At 39.9% G+C, this 20,059-nt stretch overlaps 1 protein-coding gene across 1 annotated transcript; it reads left to right on the top strand.

The window, feature by feature from the left end:
• Positions 1 to 2,593: 2,593 nt before the first annotated feature.
• Positions 2,594 to 18,912, top strand: LOC142625164 (IN2-2 protein-like). The gene is made up of 7 exons (XM_075798861.1): positions 2,594 to 2,753; positions 2,862 to 3,134; positions 15,437 to 15,657; positions 15,760 to 15,960; positions 18,131 to 18,303; positions 18,584 to 18,686; positions 18,853 to 18,912. Exons 1-7 carry the CDS (start codon positions 2,594 to 2,596, stop codon positions 18,910 to 18,912), a joined length of 1,191 nt encoding a protein of 396 aa, XP_075654976.1.
• Positions 18,913 to 20,059: the final 1,147 nt, after the last annotated feature.

Here is a 20,059-nt window from a genome sequence, read left to right as displayed (position 1 = left end):
ACCCTCGGCTGGATCCTCGGATCCTCGGCTGGATCCTCGGATCCTCGGCGTATGGGCCGACCCATAGTACTAACAAATTCTAAACCCAGGAGCAGGTCGGCCCTCCTTAGCATGGCCCAAAAGGCCCACATTCCCATCAGGATCTTTTTACCCCCCACAATAGCCCCTCAAAACTCTAATTTTCAACGTCCGAGGAGAAAAATAGGGTTTTGATCCGACGAGAACCTACTCCACACATTTGTGAGTGATGGCAAGTGTGGAAATCGTTTCGCGTCCCAGAAGACGCCACTTGGCGGTTTTATTTTCAACAACGCGCGCATTTATTACTGCCAGTTACACTCTGTCCCCCACGTTCAACGGCGAGATGGGCATCCAACGGCCCTCATTGCTCCACGAAAATTTGGGCGGGATAAATATAATTTCGAGGCCGCTTTTCCGCACGCCGTGACGCTTCGGGAACCTGCGCCTTCATTTAATTCCCCAGGGGTTAATCCCATCAAAACATCAACCATCATACTTTACCTGCAGAAAACCGTGGAAATTTGCACATCTTCGACTTTGTAAGTTTTTGTTCTTTCTATTCTTAACCGTTTTCTCCTCGGACCTTGTCCTCGGCTGTCACTATAAGCATTCTCCCTCTTAGAGTTTAATCTTTCGTTTCTTTCCAATGGGTAGGTTTAAGTGTCTAGTTGATACCGCCGCCGGAATGGAAGGCTTCAGAGCCAAGTATAACATTCCCGGCGATGTGGGTTTAAAGTATTGCCCGGCAGAAGCCGTGGCCGGTTCTAGGAAAGAGGGAGAGGTTATCATCCCAATGATAGCCTTCATAGAGGGTGGGATGACTCTCCCAATGAGACCTGCAACTAGGGAATACCTTCGCAACCACCGGTTGTGTCCCGATCAGTGCCTCCCAAACGTTTTTAGAGTTTTGGGTAGTGTCGATGCTCTAAACGAGAAAATGGGTCTGACCCTCACCTGGCACGACGTCGTTTTTCTATACGAATCCCACAAACTTTCCAATGTAGGTTACTACATTAAATCTCGCTCTAGTGTCGTTAGGCTAATCTCCTGTCTGCCCAAATCCAACAAAGGCATGAAGGACGACTACCTGATCGTCTCTGGGAACTGGCACGACGGCCTCCACTGTCCAGTGGAGTGGGGGGTTCCAGGTGCGATGCCATAGGATTAATCTCCCCATAACACAACTTCCTCTAACACACACAAGAATGCGTATTCATATTTACTTAAGCTTATTACATATCTGTGTGAATCTGACCAGGCTTGTTCGTTTTGACGTCTCTTTTGCAGATAAACAACACGTGCGCCCTCGTTTGAGTCATTGTAGCGTCGCAGACCTAAACCGAGTACTGCGCTCCGAGGTGTTCATTAGTGAAGACCTACAACTTAGGGCCGCCCATCTGATCTTAGGGTACGAGCCTATCTCCTCGGACTTCCAGGAGATATAAAACGCCATAATCGCAGGTGACCGAAGACGGAGGAGAATAAACGTAGCCCGGCCCAACTTTTTGGACGACCGCGATCTCCCCGACGCCCCTCACACCGTGTTGCACAACCAGCCCATAGCGGCAGTTCCTCTCGCCATACATTCTCAGGGCATTGCCATCCCGGAGGAGCGAGTGTCCTCTTCCAACACTTTGGACGAGGAGATAGAACAATTCCAGCTCGAGGGCTCTCCACGTCCCCGCGGAGACCCATTTGTTATCCTCTCCGACGAGGAGGAAGAAGAAGAAGCCGAGGCCTCAGGGATAGAAGGTCTAGTGATAGCGCGTCCAGACGATAGTTCAATCGAAGAAAGAAATGGACACGCTTAAGGATCTCATGTCCGACAGAGGTGCCCGGGTGGCAAAGAAGAGCGCAAGGGGGTCCCAAGCTCATCCTGCCTTGCCACCACCTCCTCCTCCTCCAGCCGACACTAAGCCTCCCACCGACAATCCTAAGAATAAAAGAAAGGTGGACGCCGAGGTGGCTGGTGGGGAGAAGGCAAAGAAAATAAAGCAGCAACCACCGCTGGCCCAGTAGTAGAAGCCAGACAAAGGCAAAGGGCGCGCCCGCTCGGTTGAGAGTGGGGAGATCAGAGAAGTGGCTGAGGTGCGACGAGCGCCAACCGTCTGGTCTCCTGACTTGAGACTGGACGGCGCCCCTATTCCTTGCCACTCCAGTATCAGAGCGGTGCAACAAGGCCATGCCCACCACGTAGCCGAGGTGCTGGAGCGGTCTCTTCTGCTGCCCAAGGACATGGAGTCTTTGGAGAAGATGGGCCATCCGCAGCTATTCCTCTCGTTAAAAAGGGGTTTAGCTCTGGTAAGCTCCAATTGTACACTTTTACTTTCTACATTTATTTATAAGCATTTCATTGCATTTAACCTTCTTAACCCTTTTTCAGTCCATCCAAGAAGTTTTTGCGGCCGAGAAGTTCGTGGAGGACTCTCGAAAGCGTGCTGGGATGGAGCAGGAGTTGAGGCAAGAAGCAGAGAAGTCTCTGGGCTAGGTCCTGGCAGAGAAAGGAAGGCTCACTTCACAGCTGGCCGATCTGAAGAGAGAGAGAGACGGCGACAAGGCCAGCCTGAAGACAATGGAGAGTCAGATGGAGGCGCAGCGTAAGCTCCTCCGTCAAAAGGAGGACGAGGTCGCCCAAATCCAACAGGCACGCTCCGATCTTGAAAAGGAGCTTGCGCTGGCTAAAGAGGAAGCTCACGCCCACAAGCGCGCCATGGATGCAGCGAAGAAGGCCAGTTACTAGGAGGGGGTCATCAAAACCCAAGAAGAACTGACAGAGGCTTTCGCGGCTTTGTGCCGTGAATACTGCCAGCAAGTCTGGGGGGAGGCCATGAATATGGCAGGGATTCCTCAAGTTTCCGAACTGAGGAAGCCCGAAAATATTTGGCTTCCCTTAGACATTCAAGAAATTGAAGACTCTCCTATCCCTGCCTCTCCTGCTCTTACTCCAGTGGTACAAGAGCTTGTTCCTACTCCTACAGAACCTGAAGGTTCCCATAAAGAGGAGGACAAGCGTAATGCTGCTGAGAAGGAGGAATCCCCAAGCATGGAGCCTCTCATGCCTTCAACGGACAAAGGAAAACAAGCCTCATCAACCTTTGAAATGGAGTTGAAAAGTACTGAGGCTGGCAACAGCTCCCATCAAGCTCCCCTTCCCTAGCTTAGGGCCTTGTCTAGGAACTTTTGTATTCCCCTCATTTGTATACGTTTAATGAAAAATATTTTATTCGGCCTCCATTATTGTTGCCTTTACTTTACTTTATTTTCCTTATGTTTGCCATGAAAGTTTGTAACAACACGCAATTACAGGGAATGTCACTCTATCATGCAAACCATCATGACTTCAAAAATTATTATATAACTTTAGATATTAAAAAGTGTCACCGTGCAAATAACTCACATAAAGATCAAACTTTTATAATCTGAGCAGATTTGTCACCCAAAAATAAAGAACCAAAGATCCGATTTTAACAAACGTAGAAGTAATTATTTCCTTAACATGTGCGATAAGGGCAAGGCCACCAACAAGATTTGTGATCCGAAGACTATACTTGGACAAGTTCTTGTTTGGTTATTGATAGTCATAACTTCAAACGTTAAATTTCTCAAAGTAGGAGGTCTGAGGACCCGGCATAACTTAGGTTCTGTTTAACAAATGAGAAGACATCAATTTCCACAAGGTTTGTGGTCCGAGGACTACACTTAACCAAGTTTCTGTTTGATTCTTAAAGATAGTAGCTTCAAATGTTAATTTTCCCAAAGTAGGAGGTCTGAGGACCCGGCATAACTTAGGTTCTGTTTAACAAATGAGAAGACATCAATTTCCACAAGGTTTGTGGTCCGAGGACTACACTTAACCAAGTTTCTGTTTGATTCTTAAAGATAGTAGCTTCAAATGTTAATTTTCCCAAAGTAGGAGGTCTGAGGACCCGGCATAACTTAGGTTCTGTTTAACAAATGAGAAGGCATCAATTTCCACAAGGTTTGTGGTCCGAGGACTACACTTAACCAAGTTTCTGTTTGACTCTTAAAGATAGTAACTTCAAATGTTAATTTTCCCAAAGTAGGAGGTCCGAGGACCCGGCATAACTTAGGTTCTGTTTAACAAATGAGAAGGCATCAATTTCCACAAGGTTTGTGGTCCGAGGACTACACTTAACCAAGTTTCTGTTTGACTCTTAAAGATAGTAACTTCAAATGTTAATTTTTCCAAAGTAGGAGGCCCGAGGACCCGGCATAACTTAGGTTCTGTTTAACAAATGAGAAGGCATCAATTTCCACAAGGTTTGTGGTCCGAGGACTACACTTAACCAAGTTTCTGTTTGACCCTTTAGAACAGTAACCTCATGCATCAGAGGTACTTATAACTTCGAAATGTTAGCTGACAAAAACACATTTTATTAATAATAATACCTCCTAAGATTATTTACATTCCACGGGCGTGGTACAATTTTTTCGTCTAGGTCAGCTAGCCGATATGACCCTATGCCTGCTACTGAAACAATGCGATAAGGGCCTTCCCAGTTGGGTCCTAGCTTACCCCAAGCTGGGTTTTTAGAGGTGCCAACAACTTTTCTTAGCACAAGATCACCCGGTGCGAGTGGCCTTAGCCTCACGTGGGCGTCATATCCTCGTTTTAGCTTTTGTTGATAGTAAGCCATTTGAACCATAGCTGCCTCGCGTCGTTCCTCAAGTAAATCAAGACCTTTCTCCAGAAGTCCATCGTTATTCTCCGGGCTAAAAGAACTTGTCTTTAGGGTAGGAAAACCAGATTCCAAAGGTATGACCGCCTCGGCTCCATAAGTCATAAAGAATGGCGTTTCTCCAGTGGACCTGCGCGGTGTGGTCCGATACGTCCACAGAACGTGAGGGAGCTCTTCTACCCATCTGCCTTTCGCATCGTCCAACCTTTTCTTCAGCCCACTGACAATGACCTTGTTAACGGCCTCGGCTTGTCCATTTCCTTGAGGATAAACTGGAGTGGAATATCTATTTATGATGCCCATGTCACCACAATACTTCCTAAAAGCCTTACTATCGAACTGGACACCATTGTCTGAGATGAGTGTGTGTGGTATTCCGAATCTAGTGACGATGTTTTTCCAGACAAACTTCTTGGAGTCAACATCTCTAATATTTGCTAAGGGCTCGGCCTCAACCCATTTAGTGAAATAGTCTGTTCCCACGAGAAGCCATCTTTTGTTACCTGTTGCCCTGGGGAACGGCCCAACTATGTCTAGTCCCCACTGTGCGAAGGGCCAAGGACTGGAAAGGGGGTTAAGAACTCCTCCAGGTTGATGAATATTAGGGGCGAACCTCTGACACTGATCGCACTTCCTGGCATAGTCTTGAGCCTCCCTTTGCATATTAGGCCACCAATAACCCTGAGTTAGAGCTCTGTGGGCTAAGGATTTTCCCCCGGTGTGGCTACCACAAATCCCTTCATGCAGTTCTTCCAGAAGCCCTTCCGTTGAGTCAGGGTGTACACACAACAAGTACAGTCCTGAAAATGATCGTTTGTACAGTTTCTGGTCCTCGGACAACCAGAAACGCGGCGCCTTTCGGCGTATCTTATCTGCCTCAGATTTGTCTTCAAGAAGGACATCATTCCTAAGAAAAGATATGACCGGGTCAATCCAACTAGGTCCAGGCCTTATTAGATGGATGCGAGGTGCGCCGACAATGACAACAGAGGGTTTTAGTAAATCCTCAACGAGGATAACCCTAGGTAAACCTTGAGCCGAGGTAGTTGCCAGCGTGGCTAAGGAATCTGCATGGGTGTTTCCGCTCCGAGAGATATGGGTTAAGGCGAAGGAATCAAACTCAGTTTGCTGGCGTTTGATCTGGGCCAAATATTCACATTCAGGGTCTCTAGCCTCCATGGTCCCCATGACCTGGCCGACCACCAGTTGAGAGTCCGAGAAGACATGGACTTCCTTACCACCCATCTTACGTACCATCTGCATGTCTACCAAGACTGCTTCATACTCGGCCTCATTGTTAGTGGCCGAGAAGGCCAATCTTAAAGATTTTTCAAAGATAATTCCTTCAGGGGACATTAGAATGAGTCTAATACCAGACCCTCTCTGATTAGCAGCCCCATCCATATACACTTCCCAAATCGGAGACACCGCAGCTGTGATTGCCCCAACTAATTTTTCACCCATGTGGGCCTCTTTCAGAGTTTCTTCCAGCAAGGGCTCGGTAAATTCCGCCACCAGGTCAGCGAGGACCTGGCCCTTCACCGAGGTGCGAGGCTTGTATTTAACATCAAAAGCCCCCAGGATGGTCCCCCACTTTGCTACCCTTCCTGAGTAGTCGGCGCTACGCAGCACTGCCTTGAGGGGCAGCTGAGTCAGAACAACCACCGTGTGAGACTGAAAATAATGGGGAAGCTTTCGCGTGGCATGAACCACGGCCAGGAGCGCTTTCTCCAAAGGTTGATAACGCACTTCGGCATCACCTAAAGACTTACTAACATAATATACCGGTCTTTGCACCCCGTCATCATCTCTTATCAGGACCAGGCTGACCGCGTGGACGGCCACTGCCAGATAAGCAAACAAAATCGCATGTGCCTCTGGACGAGACAGAATGGGTGGCCGAGAAAGATATTGCTTGAGCCGTTGAAAAGCTAACTCATAGTCCTCGGTCCATTGAAACCCTTTCCACTTATTCAACAGTTGGAAGAAAGGGCAACACCGGTCAGCGGACCGAGATATGAATCTATTCAAGGCAGTAATCATTCCCGTTAACTTCTGGATTTCTTTTGGGTTCCGAGGAGACTGCAAGTCCTGAATAGCCTTGACCTGCACCGAATTTACCTCTATGCCTCTATGAGTAATCATATATCCCAAGAACTTCCCAGACCCCACGCCGAAATAGCACTTTGAGGCGTTGAGGCGCAACTTGTACTTTCTCAGTATTTGAAAAGTGTCGGCCAAATCTTTCACGTGCGAGGGTATTGTTTTGCTTTTCACCACCATATCGTCAACATATACCTCAATGGTTTTCCCCATCTGCTGTTCGAACATTCTGGTCATCATTCTTTGATAGGTAGCCCCAGCATTCTTTAAGCCGAATGGCATGACCTTATAATGATAATTCCCCGTAGGTGTAATGAAAGGCAGTTTTCTCCTGGTCCTCTAATGCTAAGGGAATGCGGTGGTAACCACGGAAGGCGTCCAAAAAACTCATCCGAGGATGTCCGACAGTGGCATCCACCAGTTGATCAATACGTGGCATTGGGAACGAATCTTTAGGACAGGCCTTGTTCAGATCAGTGAAGTCCACGCATACCCTCCACGTTCCATTCTTCTTTTTGACAACAACCGTATGGGCCAACCACTCGGGGTAGAAAACCTCTTTGATAGCACCGGCCCTTTTAAGTTTGAGAACCTCTCCCTTCACAGCCTCGGAATGTTCCCTAGAAGATCGCCGAGGTGGCTGCCTTCTAGGAATGATAGCTGGATTGACATTTAAGTGATGACAAATGAAGCTCGGATCAACGCCTGGAGCTTCATAAGGATCCCACGTAAAAACATCAACATTGTCCTTCAAGAATCCTAACAATTCCATCTTCTCTTGGTGTGGCAAAAGTACACCGACTTGGAAGAACCTCTCTGGGTCATCGGCTACTGGAAACTTCTCCAACTCCTCACAATATGTCTCCTCCCCTGTCGCCATCCCAGATGAACCGGGAGCAGTTAATTGCTATAAACCTTTAGTGATCAGGGCCGAAGATTCGGCCTCCGTCTGATGCAGAACAGCAGCCGATATGCATTGCCTGGCCACCGATTGGCTGCCGAGGACCTCTTCAACACATTCCCCTGAGAGAAATTTAACTTTAACATGCAAGGTAGAGGAGACAGCTCCAAGTGCGTGCAGCCATGGCCTGGCAAGGATGGCTGTATACGGAGAGTACGCGTCAACCACAATAAAGTCCACCTCAACCGTTTCTGAGCTGGATTGAACGGGCAAACGAATCTATCCCTTCGGCACAACGGCTCTCCCTTCAAAACTTATGAGCGGCGAATCATAAGGAGTAAGATCTTCCAACTTCAACCTTAACCCCTTGAACAGATTAGGGTACATGATGTCTGCACCGCTGCCCTGGTCTATCATCTCCCTTCTCACATCATAGTTCCCTATCCTGAGGGTGACCACAAGAGCATCATCATGGGGCTGAATAGTCCCTACCTTATCCTCCTCGGAGAAACCTAGGACGGGCAAGGTGCCCTTCAACCTCTTTGGCCTGCTACCCACATCCTCGACCTGAGGATGGGAAATCGCCATCACTCTAGTGGGACCTGAGCCGGTTCTACCAGGCGCAGCGAAGATAACATTAATTGTTCCTAATGCAGGCCGAGATGAATTTTTCCTCTGGTTGTTCAAAACAGGTTGACTGCCCTGCCCGCTAGGGTGGCACAGGTGCTGCTTTGCTTCAGTTTTCCCTCACTGACAAGCTGCTCCAAGTGGTTCCAGAGGGTCCGACAATTCTCAGTAGTGTGGCCCACATCCTGATGGTACTGACAAAAGAGGTTTTGGTTTCTTTTCGCAGGGTCCCCTGCCATCTTTCCTGGCCATCTGAAGAAGGGCTCTTTACGAACTTTCTCCAGTAACTGATGCACTGGTTCTCGGAATACAGTATTTACTGCCTGAGGTGCTGCCGAGCCGGATTGCCCAAAGTAATCCCTCCTCGGCTTGTTGTTGTGATATCTATCCGACATGAAATCCCTTCTCTCCTGCGGGATAACCTTCTCCTTTCCCTTGCCCTGCTGCCGGTCTTCCTCTACCCTTTTGTACTCATCAATACGATCCATAAGGCGACGTACACTGTGGACGGGCTTTTTCGTCAAAGACTTTCTTAGGTCGTGGTCAGTAGGAAGACCTACCTTAAAGGTATTAAGCGCCACCTCATCAAAATCACCATCTATTTCGTTAAACATTTCCCAGTATCGGTCGGAGTATGCTTTCAGCGTCTCCCCTTCCTTCATGGCCATGGATAGCAGCGAGTCCAATGGCCGAGGGACTCTGCTACACGTAATGAACCGCGAAGCGAATGCCCTAGTTAGCTCCCCAAACGAGCCTACAGACCCCGATTTGAGACCGTTAAACCATCTCATAGCCACAGGTCCCAAGCTGGAGGGGAAAACCTTACACATCAGAGTCTCGTTGTGAGAGTGCACTGCCATCCTCTGGTTGAAGTGACTCACGTTTTCCACCGGATCAGTCCGGCCATTATAGATGGTAAAGGTGGGCTGGGTGAACCTTCTGGGAAGCCTCCCCCTCTCAATCCTCCGTGAAAACGGAGATTTAGAGAGTTGGTGCAACGCCCTACTCATGGTATCGTTGCCTAAGCCCCTAGAACGAAGCTTCTTACGTCTGCGGGTTGGCTGGTCGTCCTCCTCACCGGAGGATGTTGCACTGGTGGGAGAGCGCGACCGTGAACCGTAGCCACTTCCCCTACCCTTCTCCAAGGAAGAATTAGACGAGGACGGTGAAAACTTACGTTTAGCACGGCGCAACTTTCTCTTCAAACGATTGATTTCCTTCTGCATGGATTTAGAACCCTCCTCGTGGGTGGTGCTACCCCCGCCATGAGTATGGCTAGTGCCAGGGTATTCCGTATGGACACTCCCTTCACGATCCCTTCGACGTTCAAGACGTTCGAAATGGTTTTCCGGTTGTGATCCCTGTGACTCTGCATGGTGAGAGCCTAAGCCTGCCATAATATTCCTACCTCTTCTAGACTAGATTTCCCACAGACGGCGCCAATTGTAAGCGCATAATTGCACCTGGCCCCAAGAACAGTGACGGGCTCAGGCCCAATGAGCCTTAAACAATATGAATTTGTAAAGTGTGGGCTTGAAACCCAGGTTAGAAGTGTGTGAGGATTAAATGACAAGCCAAAGATTGCAAATACTCAAAAACAACGGGGAATATTGTAAATCAACCTCCTCGGACGAAGCCAAGAGCTGTTCTTATATTCTCTCTTTCTCTTTTTTCTTTTCCTTTTTGATTACAAAGTCCCCCCTTTTCCTGTTCTAGGTTGCCCCTTAAATACTCATCTTTTTGATACTTTGTACACATGTTGTCCAATCTCTCCCTTAGCCTAGATATTTCTTTTCTCAGTGCCTTTGAATAGTAACCAGAAGTTTCCCTTCCACTGTTCAGGTGTCACTTCCCCATTAATGCGGCCAGTGTGGTAGGTGCAGGGTCTTTAATGTGGAGGTAGCAGCCTTTATCTTTGACATTTCTCCAACATCGGTGCTTCTAGGGCATTCAAGAGTTCACCCCTTTTAACCATTGGCTTTAACCGTGTCATCCCCTAATCTCTACTATGAAATCCCGAGTTCTTCGGTGTCCATCCGAGGGTAAGTTCACCCTCGGCTGGATCCTCGGATCCTCGGCGTATGGGCCGACCCATAGTACTAACAAATTCTAAACCCAGGAGCAGGTCGGCCCTCCTTAGCACGGCCCAAAAGGCCCACATTCCCATCAGGATCTTTTTACCCCCCACAGTGGTAATTTTTATTTTATTTATTTTTTGAGAAACATGTGGTGATTTTTATTGAGCATATGTGATTTTTTTTTAAATTTTATAGTTCATTAATATTAGATTCTTAGTATTTTGCACTGATTAACTTATTTGACACAAATATTAAAAAAACATAAGTAAATACATGGCACAAACTTAAGTGGATAATTTTGGGGTAGTTCCCACATAAATTTAGACACATGGCGCAAAATTAGATTATAATTTCAATTTCTAATTCAATTTTCTCTAAGCTTTACCTATTAATATATATATATATATATATATATATATATATACACTTATAAATTTGAATTTTTTTTAGTTATATGATTATGTTTTTTATGGTTTATTATATTGGACTCCTCGTTTTTTACACTAAACTAACTAATTTGGCACAAAAATTTAAAAATTTAGATTAAATGGAACACGTGGCTCAAAATTAAACACTTAATGAAATTCAATTTTTACACTAAATTAACTCACTTGGCACAAAATTCTAAAATTTAGATTAGATGAGACACATGACACAAAATTAGACTCTAATTGAATTCTAATTTGAAATTTATTTGGATTTTCTCTCTACTTTACCTATTATTATAATGATTATGTTTTTTTTATGGTTTATTATATTGGACTCCTCGTTTTTTGCACTAAATTAATTAATTTGGCACAAAAATTTAAAAATTTAAATTAGATGGAACACGTGGTGCAAAATTAAACTCTTAATGAAATTCAATTTTTACACTAAATTAACTCACTTGGTACAAAATTCTAAAATTTAAATTAGATGAGACATATGGCGCAAAATTAGACTCTAATTGAATTCCAATTTGAAATTTATTTGAATTTTCTCTCTGCTTTACCTATTATTATATATATAGATTAGAGATTGGACTTTTATGGTACCTTTAAATAATATGCATTATATTTGGAGGTTTTTTTTTCCTTTTTAAATAGTATTTAATTCTCTACAATTATTGTACCCTTGAATAACATGTCATGTGGATGATGTGTATAACTTAAACAAATTGAAACTTGCTGCATAGCATTTTTAGTCCATATCACCCTAATTTATTGAGGATTTTGCTATATGTCAAGGTTATATGCTTTAGTAAATGTACACGTGGCTAGTGGTAGCGCCACATAGTGGTCAGGGGGTTCATGACTTTTGGATTTTTTTTACATAGAATAATATTTTTAAAGTTTTTGTTTTGACCACCCTAAATTGAAATTTTGAACCCCTTAAATAAACCCAATAACAAATCAATTCAATACCAACATGTATCTTGGATTTTCTATTTAAAAGAAAAAAATAACAAACAAACAAACAACAAACCATAAAATCTAATAAAAAAAATAGCAAGCCTAACAACAAAAATTAGTAATTTGTTGATCTTAAATCTCAGGAAAAAATAATAATCAAGTGAGCAGTAAATTGTAAACAGTGGGAAGTGAAGCCAATTTTTCTTTTATTTTTTAATGATTGTATTGTTGCGTTGAAATCTTGAACCATTAATGCAAAAGACAAAAAAAAATTATTTTAATAAATTATAAAGACTAATAAGTTGTCAAAGTTGAGATGAATTGTTGAATAAAAAATTGAAAAGAGTTAAGACAAAAACTAATAAATAATAAATTAAAATATTCTAAGCAATAATAATTAAAGTTCACTTAACAATAATAATTAATGACTTTGTTATAATAATAATAAGAGACAATTGATGATTTTCAAGATTTAATTTTAGCAAAACTAATTTTCAACATACTAAGGAACAATATGCTCAATGAACTTATAGTTTATCATTTATTCTCTTGCTGTATTATGGATAGAATATTTATAAAGAAATCATGTATACTGCAAAATTCATCTCCCACCTAAGATTCATTATTTAAAAGAGCTCATGTTGACTTAAAAAATATTCATTCGAATCATAGATTGCAAAAAATCTCATCTTATCATCCTAATAATCAAGATGAAGTAAGAAAATATTATTTATAAAGAGGTCATTGTCAACTTCATAAATTTGAATGACCCCCCCTAAAAAATAATTCTGGAACCGCCACTGCATGTCGCATGATTATATTGTGTGCATCCACCAGGTCGGGATCCAATTTTCATAATATATTATTGATGTGGCATGATTGTGTGCATCCACCAGGTTAGGATCCAACTTTTATAATATACTAGCATGTGTAACCCATGCAAATGCATGGATGCATTTAAAATTAAACACAATTTTTATTATAAATATATAAATAATTAGTCAAATTACTTTTTTAAAGTAAACGTAATTAGTAACATATTAAAATTCTTACCTAAATTAGTACTACTTATTATCATTTTTTTCTTATAATTTTTAATAAGATAGAACGTGCAGTGATCTTTGTTGTGTGGTAATTTTTATCGAGTACATGTGATTGGTTTTTATTTTTTATTTTTTATAGTTCATTAATTTTAGATTCTTAGTACTTTGCAATCATTAACTCACTTGGCATAAATATTAAGAAACTTAAGTGGACATATGGCACAAACTTAAGTAGACAATTATGGTGTGGTCCTTGCATGAATTTAGATACATGACGCAAAATTGGATTCTAATTTGAAATTCTAATTAAATTTTCTTTGAGGTTTGTTTATTAATAGATATATAGATTATAGATTGGACTTTTATGGTACCTTTATATAATATGCATTATATTTGGAGTTTTTTTTTTCTTTTTAATTAGTATTTAAGCCTCTACAATTATGTTCTCAAAAAAGAAAAAAGTATCTACAATTATTGCACCTTTGAATAACATGTCATGTGGATGATGTGTATAACTTAAACAAATTGAAACTTGCCACATAGCATTATAAGTCCATATCACCCTAATTTATTGAGGATTTTGCTACATGCATGTCAATGTTATATGCTTTAGTAAATGTACATGTGTCATGATTATGTGCATCCAGTAGGTTGGGATCCAACTTTTATAATATACTAGCTTGTAATCTCATGCATATGCATGAATACACTTAAAGATATACAAAAAAATGCATAGTATAATTCATATATATATATATATATAATTTAAATACTATTAATAGTCATTCTTATATTTTTTTTAACTATTTAAAAAGTCTTGTAAGAATATTATTAGTTATAAAGTGTAAATTGTCCATATTTATTTTATTTTATTTATTACTTCTTAATTTTTGTTATTGCGAAACACTTTTTTTTATGATTATTTATTCTAGACTCTTTGATTTTTGTACTCAATAACTCACTTGGATGAATATTTATGATGTGGTCCCACATTTGATTCTAAAATTAGGAATTAATACTCTCTCTAAAAATAAATAATTTAGGACACATGACGCAAAATTGGACTCTAATTTGAGTTTCTAATTGGACTTTCTCTAAACTTTTCCTATTAATTTATATATATAGATTATCGATTGGACTTTTATGGTACCTTTTAATAATATGCATTATATTTGGAGTTTTTTTTTTTCCTTTTTAATTAGTATTTAAGTCTCTACAATTATTGTACCCTTAAATAACATATCATGTGGGTGATGTGTATAACTTAAACAAATTAAAACTTGCCACATAGCATTATTAGTCCATATCACCCTAATTTATTGAGGATTTTGCTACATGCATGTCAATGTTATATACTTTAGTAAATGTACATGTGACATGATTGTGTGCATCCGCCAGGTTGGAATCCAAATTTTATTATATATTATAAATTATAGATAGATTCCTAATAAGAAGTTCAAAAGTTTTATTTAGTGTCGTAAAAAATACACAAAACAATAATATAACAAGTACAACAACATGTTTTCATGCAAAATTTAATGTTGCGGATAAAATAGCAAATACAATAAAATAATTAAAATAAGAGTAATACTATAACCACAAACTATCTATTTTATTATTTTTTTACAAACTATTGATGTGGTGAATTCTTAATAGTTCTAATTTAAGCTCACCACTAACATCATATTTTTATTTACCAATAACTATTTATAAAATGTTAAAACCACATTAGCAATTTGTAAAAATGTTGTAAAATAGTTTGTATATGTAGTATTATTCTTGGTCAATGACTTTCTCCAAAAACAAAATCCACCTAATCAATGAAAGGAGAAACTATTAGGTCCACCGGGAGGATTGCTAATGTGGTCCTCAAGGTCTTTCTAACCAATAAAATACTATTATTTATACAAATGTGACATCATTTAGTAGTTTTTTATTTGTAATTCTTGTGCTAATTAGGAATCTGACTCACACATTTGTATAAATGACATTATTTAATTGATTGGGAGGAACACGTTAGCAATCCTCCCAATGGGCCTAATAATTTCTCCAATAAGAGGTGCATCCTTGTGAATTTAATTGATTAAGTTTTAAATGTTCAAATAGAGAATTAACTACTTCTTTTTTTAGGGGCATAAAACACAATCAAATTAATATGGATTGGACCACTAAGGTATTTCAATGTTACATATGCTATGGAGTAATTATCTGATTACAATAAGCCAAGAACCTCTTTTTTTTTTTTTTTTAAATTGCTAGACAGAAAATTGTAAATGGTAAATAACAAAATAGTATTATTATTATTATTTTTTTTTTGATATTAACAAAATATTATAAATGGTTGACAACAAAACAATTACTTTGTCTAACGTATGTCCTTAACGCAAATGGATATTAACTTATTACGCTTGCAGTTTTATTTTGGCACTATAAACTCTTAGAACAGACACTACTGCTCAGCAGCTACTCTAGTCTTGTTTCTTCTAAATAAACTCTAACTACCACTACCGGCCAAGAGCTTTTCAATTGTTTTCTGAAAGCAACTAGCAAGTAGTGTTTGAAAACTTAAAAGAATATAAGGCGTCAAGAATTGGGAAGATAAAGCTGGGTTCACAAGGACTGGAGGTGTCAGCACAAGGACTGGGCTGCATGGGCATGTCCGCCTTCTATGGCCCTTTAAAACCCGAACAAGACATGATCACTCTCATTCACCATGCCATTCACAACGGCGTCACCTTTCTTGACACTGCCGACATCTATGGTCCTTTCACCAACGAAATTCTCCTCGGAAAGGTAAGTACTTGAAGCTGCTAGCTAACTAATTAAGCATTGTCCTCCCCTTCGCTTTAGTTACCCTCTTTCTTAATTATTTTGGCTGTAATTAATTCATTACAGGCTTTGAAGGGAGGGATAAGAGTGAAGGTGCAACTAGTAACCAAGTTCGCTAATAGTTTTGAGGATGGGAAGTGGGTGATCCGTGGCAATCCAGTATACGTGAGAGCAGCTTGTGAGGCCAGCTTGAAGCGCCTTGATGTCGATTGTATTGATCTCTACTACCAGCACCGCATCGACACCAGTGTTCCTATTGAAGTCACAGTTCGTTAATTCTTCCCTTTTGCCTATAATTTCTTTATCTCCTCTAAATACAGAGTGACCTCTACTAACATTTTTAGTTGCATAACTTAATTCTGTCAACGTGTAATCTACTTTTAAATGTAAACCAAAGAATTCTCTTCTAGTCTTAATTTTCATTGTTGACTAAGCCTTTTAAATGATTCCTATATAATAATGAAACCACCATCTACCACTTGATTGTTGTTGCAGGAATCACTAGGTGTTTGATATATATCTATATAGTAGTACCATTTCCATTTTTCACTTCACCCTTGGCAAGTTCAAGATTAATTCTGAATATATATATATATATATATCTCCACCAGTGCTGGCTCTAGATATTTTGAGGTCTAAGGCAAAAACTAAAAATTGGGCATTTTTTATACTTATATATTAATTAAATTAATGTTTATTTAATATTTTATATTATAATATATTTCATTAAAAATATATTTTTCTTACCTTTTAAGATGTAAATTGACTAATTAAATTTTTGTATTCAAGTTCTTCTAACATCTCATTTTCAATCAATAATATAGCTAATCCACTTAATCTTTCTTGGGACATTGTCGATCTTAGATATGATCTCGTTATCTTCTAACTATTTTTGGTGAATTTCTTGCTCATTTGTGATATTTTCATCTAAATTTTGTGTTATATTTTGTTTATTACTAATAACAAATTTATCCATTGATCCTTTTTGAGACTCAATTAATTTTTCTTCTTTTATTCTTTTTTTAAGTTTTTCATATCCAGATGCATATTTTTTAGTAGACATTTCTAATAAAACAATATATTTATAAAGACTAAAATAGAAAATAACTTTCAAGTATAGAGCAAATAAGAAATAGAACCTGATTTATATAAAAAGTATCGTTGTAGTCTCACCGAACAATAACAAGTTTTTAGCAATCTCAACCTGCATAAATAAAGGCTTATTCAATACATTACCACTAACTAATATATATATATATATATATATATATATAAACACAAGATTAAATTTAAAAAAAATAAAATTAAACACAACTATAACACAACGCTTATTAATAAGACCCACCCACAAAAAAACATAAGAAAAATCCTATCTAATCTATAACCCAAAAAAAAAAAAAAAACTTGAAGGCTCAAAACTGATAAACAAAACCAGGGGTCCAGGGGTCAATCTTATTAGTTATTACAAGTCAAAGTATTTATACCTGCTATCTGCTGAACGGGGAACGGTTGAACCAGATACAGTGAGAGGCGGAGAAATCGATTCAGAGAAACTGAGAAAGAATGAGAGAGGCTGGAGGCGGAGAAATCGATTCATAGAAAGAATGAGAGAGGCGGTCCAGGCGGAGGAAGCTTGCTGCCTTGCTTGAGCTATTGTGCAGATGAGAACAAGGAAGAGAAAGAGAATCAAAGAGAATGAGAGACAGAGAGAGGCGGAGAGTAGAGACTAGAAAGAAAGGTAAAATTTTTAGGGATTTGAGTTGTTTTATTTGTTTTGATTTGTGATCGTTTTGTGGTTAATATCTTAGACCGGATTTGTAGTTTATCTGGTTGATTTTTGGTTTTTCTAGAGGATAATAATGTTTGATTTACCAAAATTTTTGTTTTTTGGTTAAAAAGATATGCCAGATTTTTGTAATTCTGAAACTTTTTTTTTTTGGCCCCTACTCTCTCTTATTTTTTAAAATTTTGGAGCCTCCCTTCTACCTGAGGGCCTTAGGCAATTGCCTAACTCGCCTATGGGAAGGGCCAGCCCTAATCTCCACGTCTTAAATGTTTTGTACTACATCTTATGCTAATTCCTTTTGGATTTCTGAGGCAAATATATGTTTTCATCTTCATTTTCATTCCTTTTGCCAAAGATCATGTACTCATCAACCTGTATTGTCCTGCTGCTTTTGCTAAGTAAACCCATAGATACATGCTAATCATCATCAAGAAGCCTTATAATCCGGTATACATTGTATTATAATTAGTCTAAATACATATCAATATACTGTTTTCTTTCGGCATAATTATCTTTCAGTTGTCTCGTTCTTAGATAGCTCTGTAGCTACATTTTTTGCGAGTCGTATTTCTTAATATGTGTATCATTATGCATCTTTTGAGAACATTTCCATTTAGCATCCTCTAATTCTTTTCTTTTGTGAATTACAAGATTGGAGAACTCAAAAAACTAGTTGAAGAGGGTAAAATCAAGTACAATAGTCTATCTGAGGCCTCGGCTTCAACAATCAGAAGGGCACATGCCGTTCATCCCATAACTGCTGTGCAGCTAGAGTGGTCTTTGTGGTCCAGAGATGTGGAGGAAGAAATAATACCTACTTGCAGGTGATGCATTACTATTGCTTTCTAACTTATAAAATAAGGAAAATTATTAGCTCTTATTTAACTATTGATTCTTGTAAAATTTACTAAACAAATGTATATAATAGTTTTATACTTTTATATATAAATATGTATAATATTGTACATTTTATGCAAATTTGTACAATATTATACACATTTGTTTAGTCTACAATGTCATTCTTACTTTAATTAAGCAATATAAACCAATAATTGTCCATAAAATAATTAAGAACCAAATTTTATTTTTGTCCGGATTCTGCAGGAAACTAGGCATTGGGATTGTTGCATGCAGTCCTCTAGTACGAGGATTCTTTTCGACAGCGCCTAAGTTAGTCGAAACTTTGTCGAATGATGATGTTCGAAAGGTTTGTAGATCTATCTACCACACAAATGATGAGCTTCAAATTAACTGTGTTACAGATGCATTTAGAATAATAAATTTATAGCATCATCATTGCATCTATGTATATCCTGAGATTTCCGTATGCTTTTCCGGTTTCTCTTATTCATACAGTATGTTAAATATATTAGCAACGCAATATGTTATACCATGTTGTATATGCTAGAGTAAATGCTGAAGGAGAAGCATAAAATAGGTACATAGAGAACACGAGGATTCCGTGGTTCAACCTTGTCGGCCTACATTCATGGAGGTATCCCTTAAAGGTTACATCTTTATTAAGTAAGAGTGTAGTACAATAACATGTGTTACAATGAACCCTAACATGAGTATATATAAGCGACTAAACCCTAAACTACTAGTACAAGTAGGAGTGGTCTTGGGGCTATTACATTGGGCTAATATGTCTAATATATCTCTAACACCCTCCCTTAAACTCAAGGCGGATGCTCGATAAAGGTTTGAGGTTGGATAAGTATGAGAAGATCACTTGGAGATGCCTTCAATAATGCCTTTAAAGAAACCACAATGAAGAATGTGCCAATTAACCAATTTCGGAGTTTCAAATGAAGAAATGGAATCCAAAATCGGGCAAGATAGGCCATTTCGAAAATTTTGACTTTTGGTCAAAAGTCAACGCAAAAGTCAAAATCAACCATCAGCACTTAGCAAAAGTCAACGGGAAGAGTCAAAATCAACAATGAGCAGTCAACGGTCTACACAGTCCGAGTAGGTTCTAGGTTTTTTGGGTCAGGTCACGGATCTGGCTGCAAAGCCGGTGGCGTCATTCTGATGACTTGACACTGACCTAGACTAGGGCTAACGTGGCTAGGGCTTATATGGCGCTGACGTGACTAGATGACGTCACTAGGTGACGTCATGAAGACATCAACAGCAATCTTTCGACGCGTGCGAGATCCTGGAGGTGCATGTAACCGACTTTTAGCGCGTGGAGGTGCATGCAACACCCGATGACCTCCAGATTTTACAGGTTTGCAAATCGGTGGGCTACAAGGCCGTCAGGACAGCGTGTGTAACCAAAGGAGGATCTGAACCTGAGAAATCCGTAGCAACGTGTGGAGAAGTTGTCGAAACGACGGTAGCACGTGGAGGTGTGTGTAGCGTTCAGTGGAGGCTGGACTTCTGGGTTTTTCTCGCGGGAGGCCGTGGGGCACATTTGTGTGGTTGGTTTTGTTAGCTGAAGGCTTGATGTGCACAAATCTAAGAAGTTAAGTCATGGTGGCTGCGAGATGCCATGGAGTCTAGATCCAGTAGGCAAACATGTGTGACTTCAGATGGTGGTGTGCACGTGATAATCTTCTTTGCTTGCTAAAGATG

This window comes from Castanea sativa, chromosome 2, assembly GCF_040712315.1.
Source record: "Castanea sativa cultivar Marrone di Chiusa Pesio chromosome 2, ASM4071231v1".
Classification (NCBI taxonomy): Eukaryota; Viridiplantae; Streptophyta; class Magnoliopsida; order Fagales; family Fagaceae; genus Castanea; species Castanea sativa.
Note: the sequence above shows the minus strand (reverse complement) of the source record. Positions and strands in the feature narration are given on the sequence as shown.

Bases quoted from the DNA above. Each gene is read 5' to 3' on its own strand.
- LOC142625164 (XM_075798861.1), top strand. From the start codon at position 2,594: ATGGAGAGTCAGATGGAGGCGCAGCGTAAGCTCCTCCGTCAAAAGGAG. The intron at 15,961-18,130 runs GTTCGTTAATTC...GTGAATTACAAG, and splicing joins GTGTTCCTATTGAAGTCACA to ATTGGAGAACTCAAAAAACT. The intron at 18,304-18,583 runs GTGATGCATTAC...CGGATTCTGCAG, and splicing joins GAAATAATACCTACTTGCAG to GAAACTAGGCATTGGGATTG.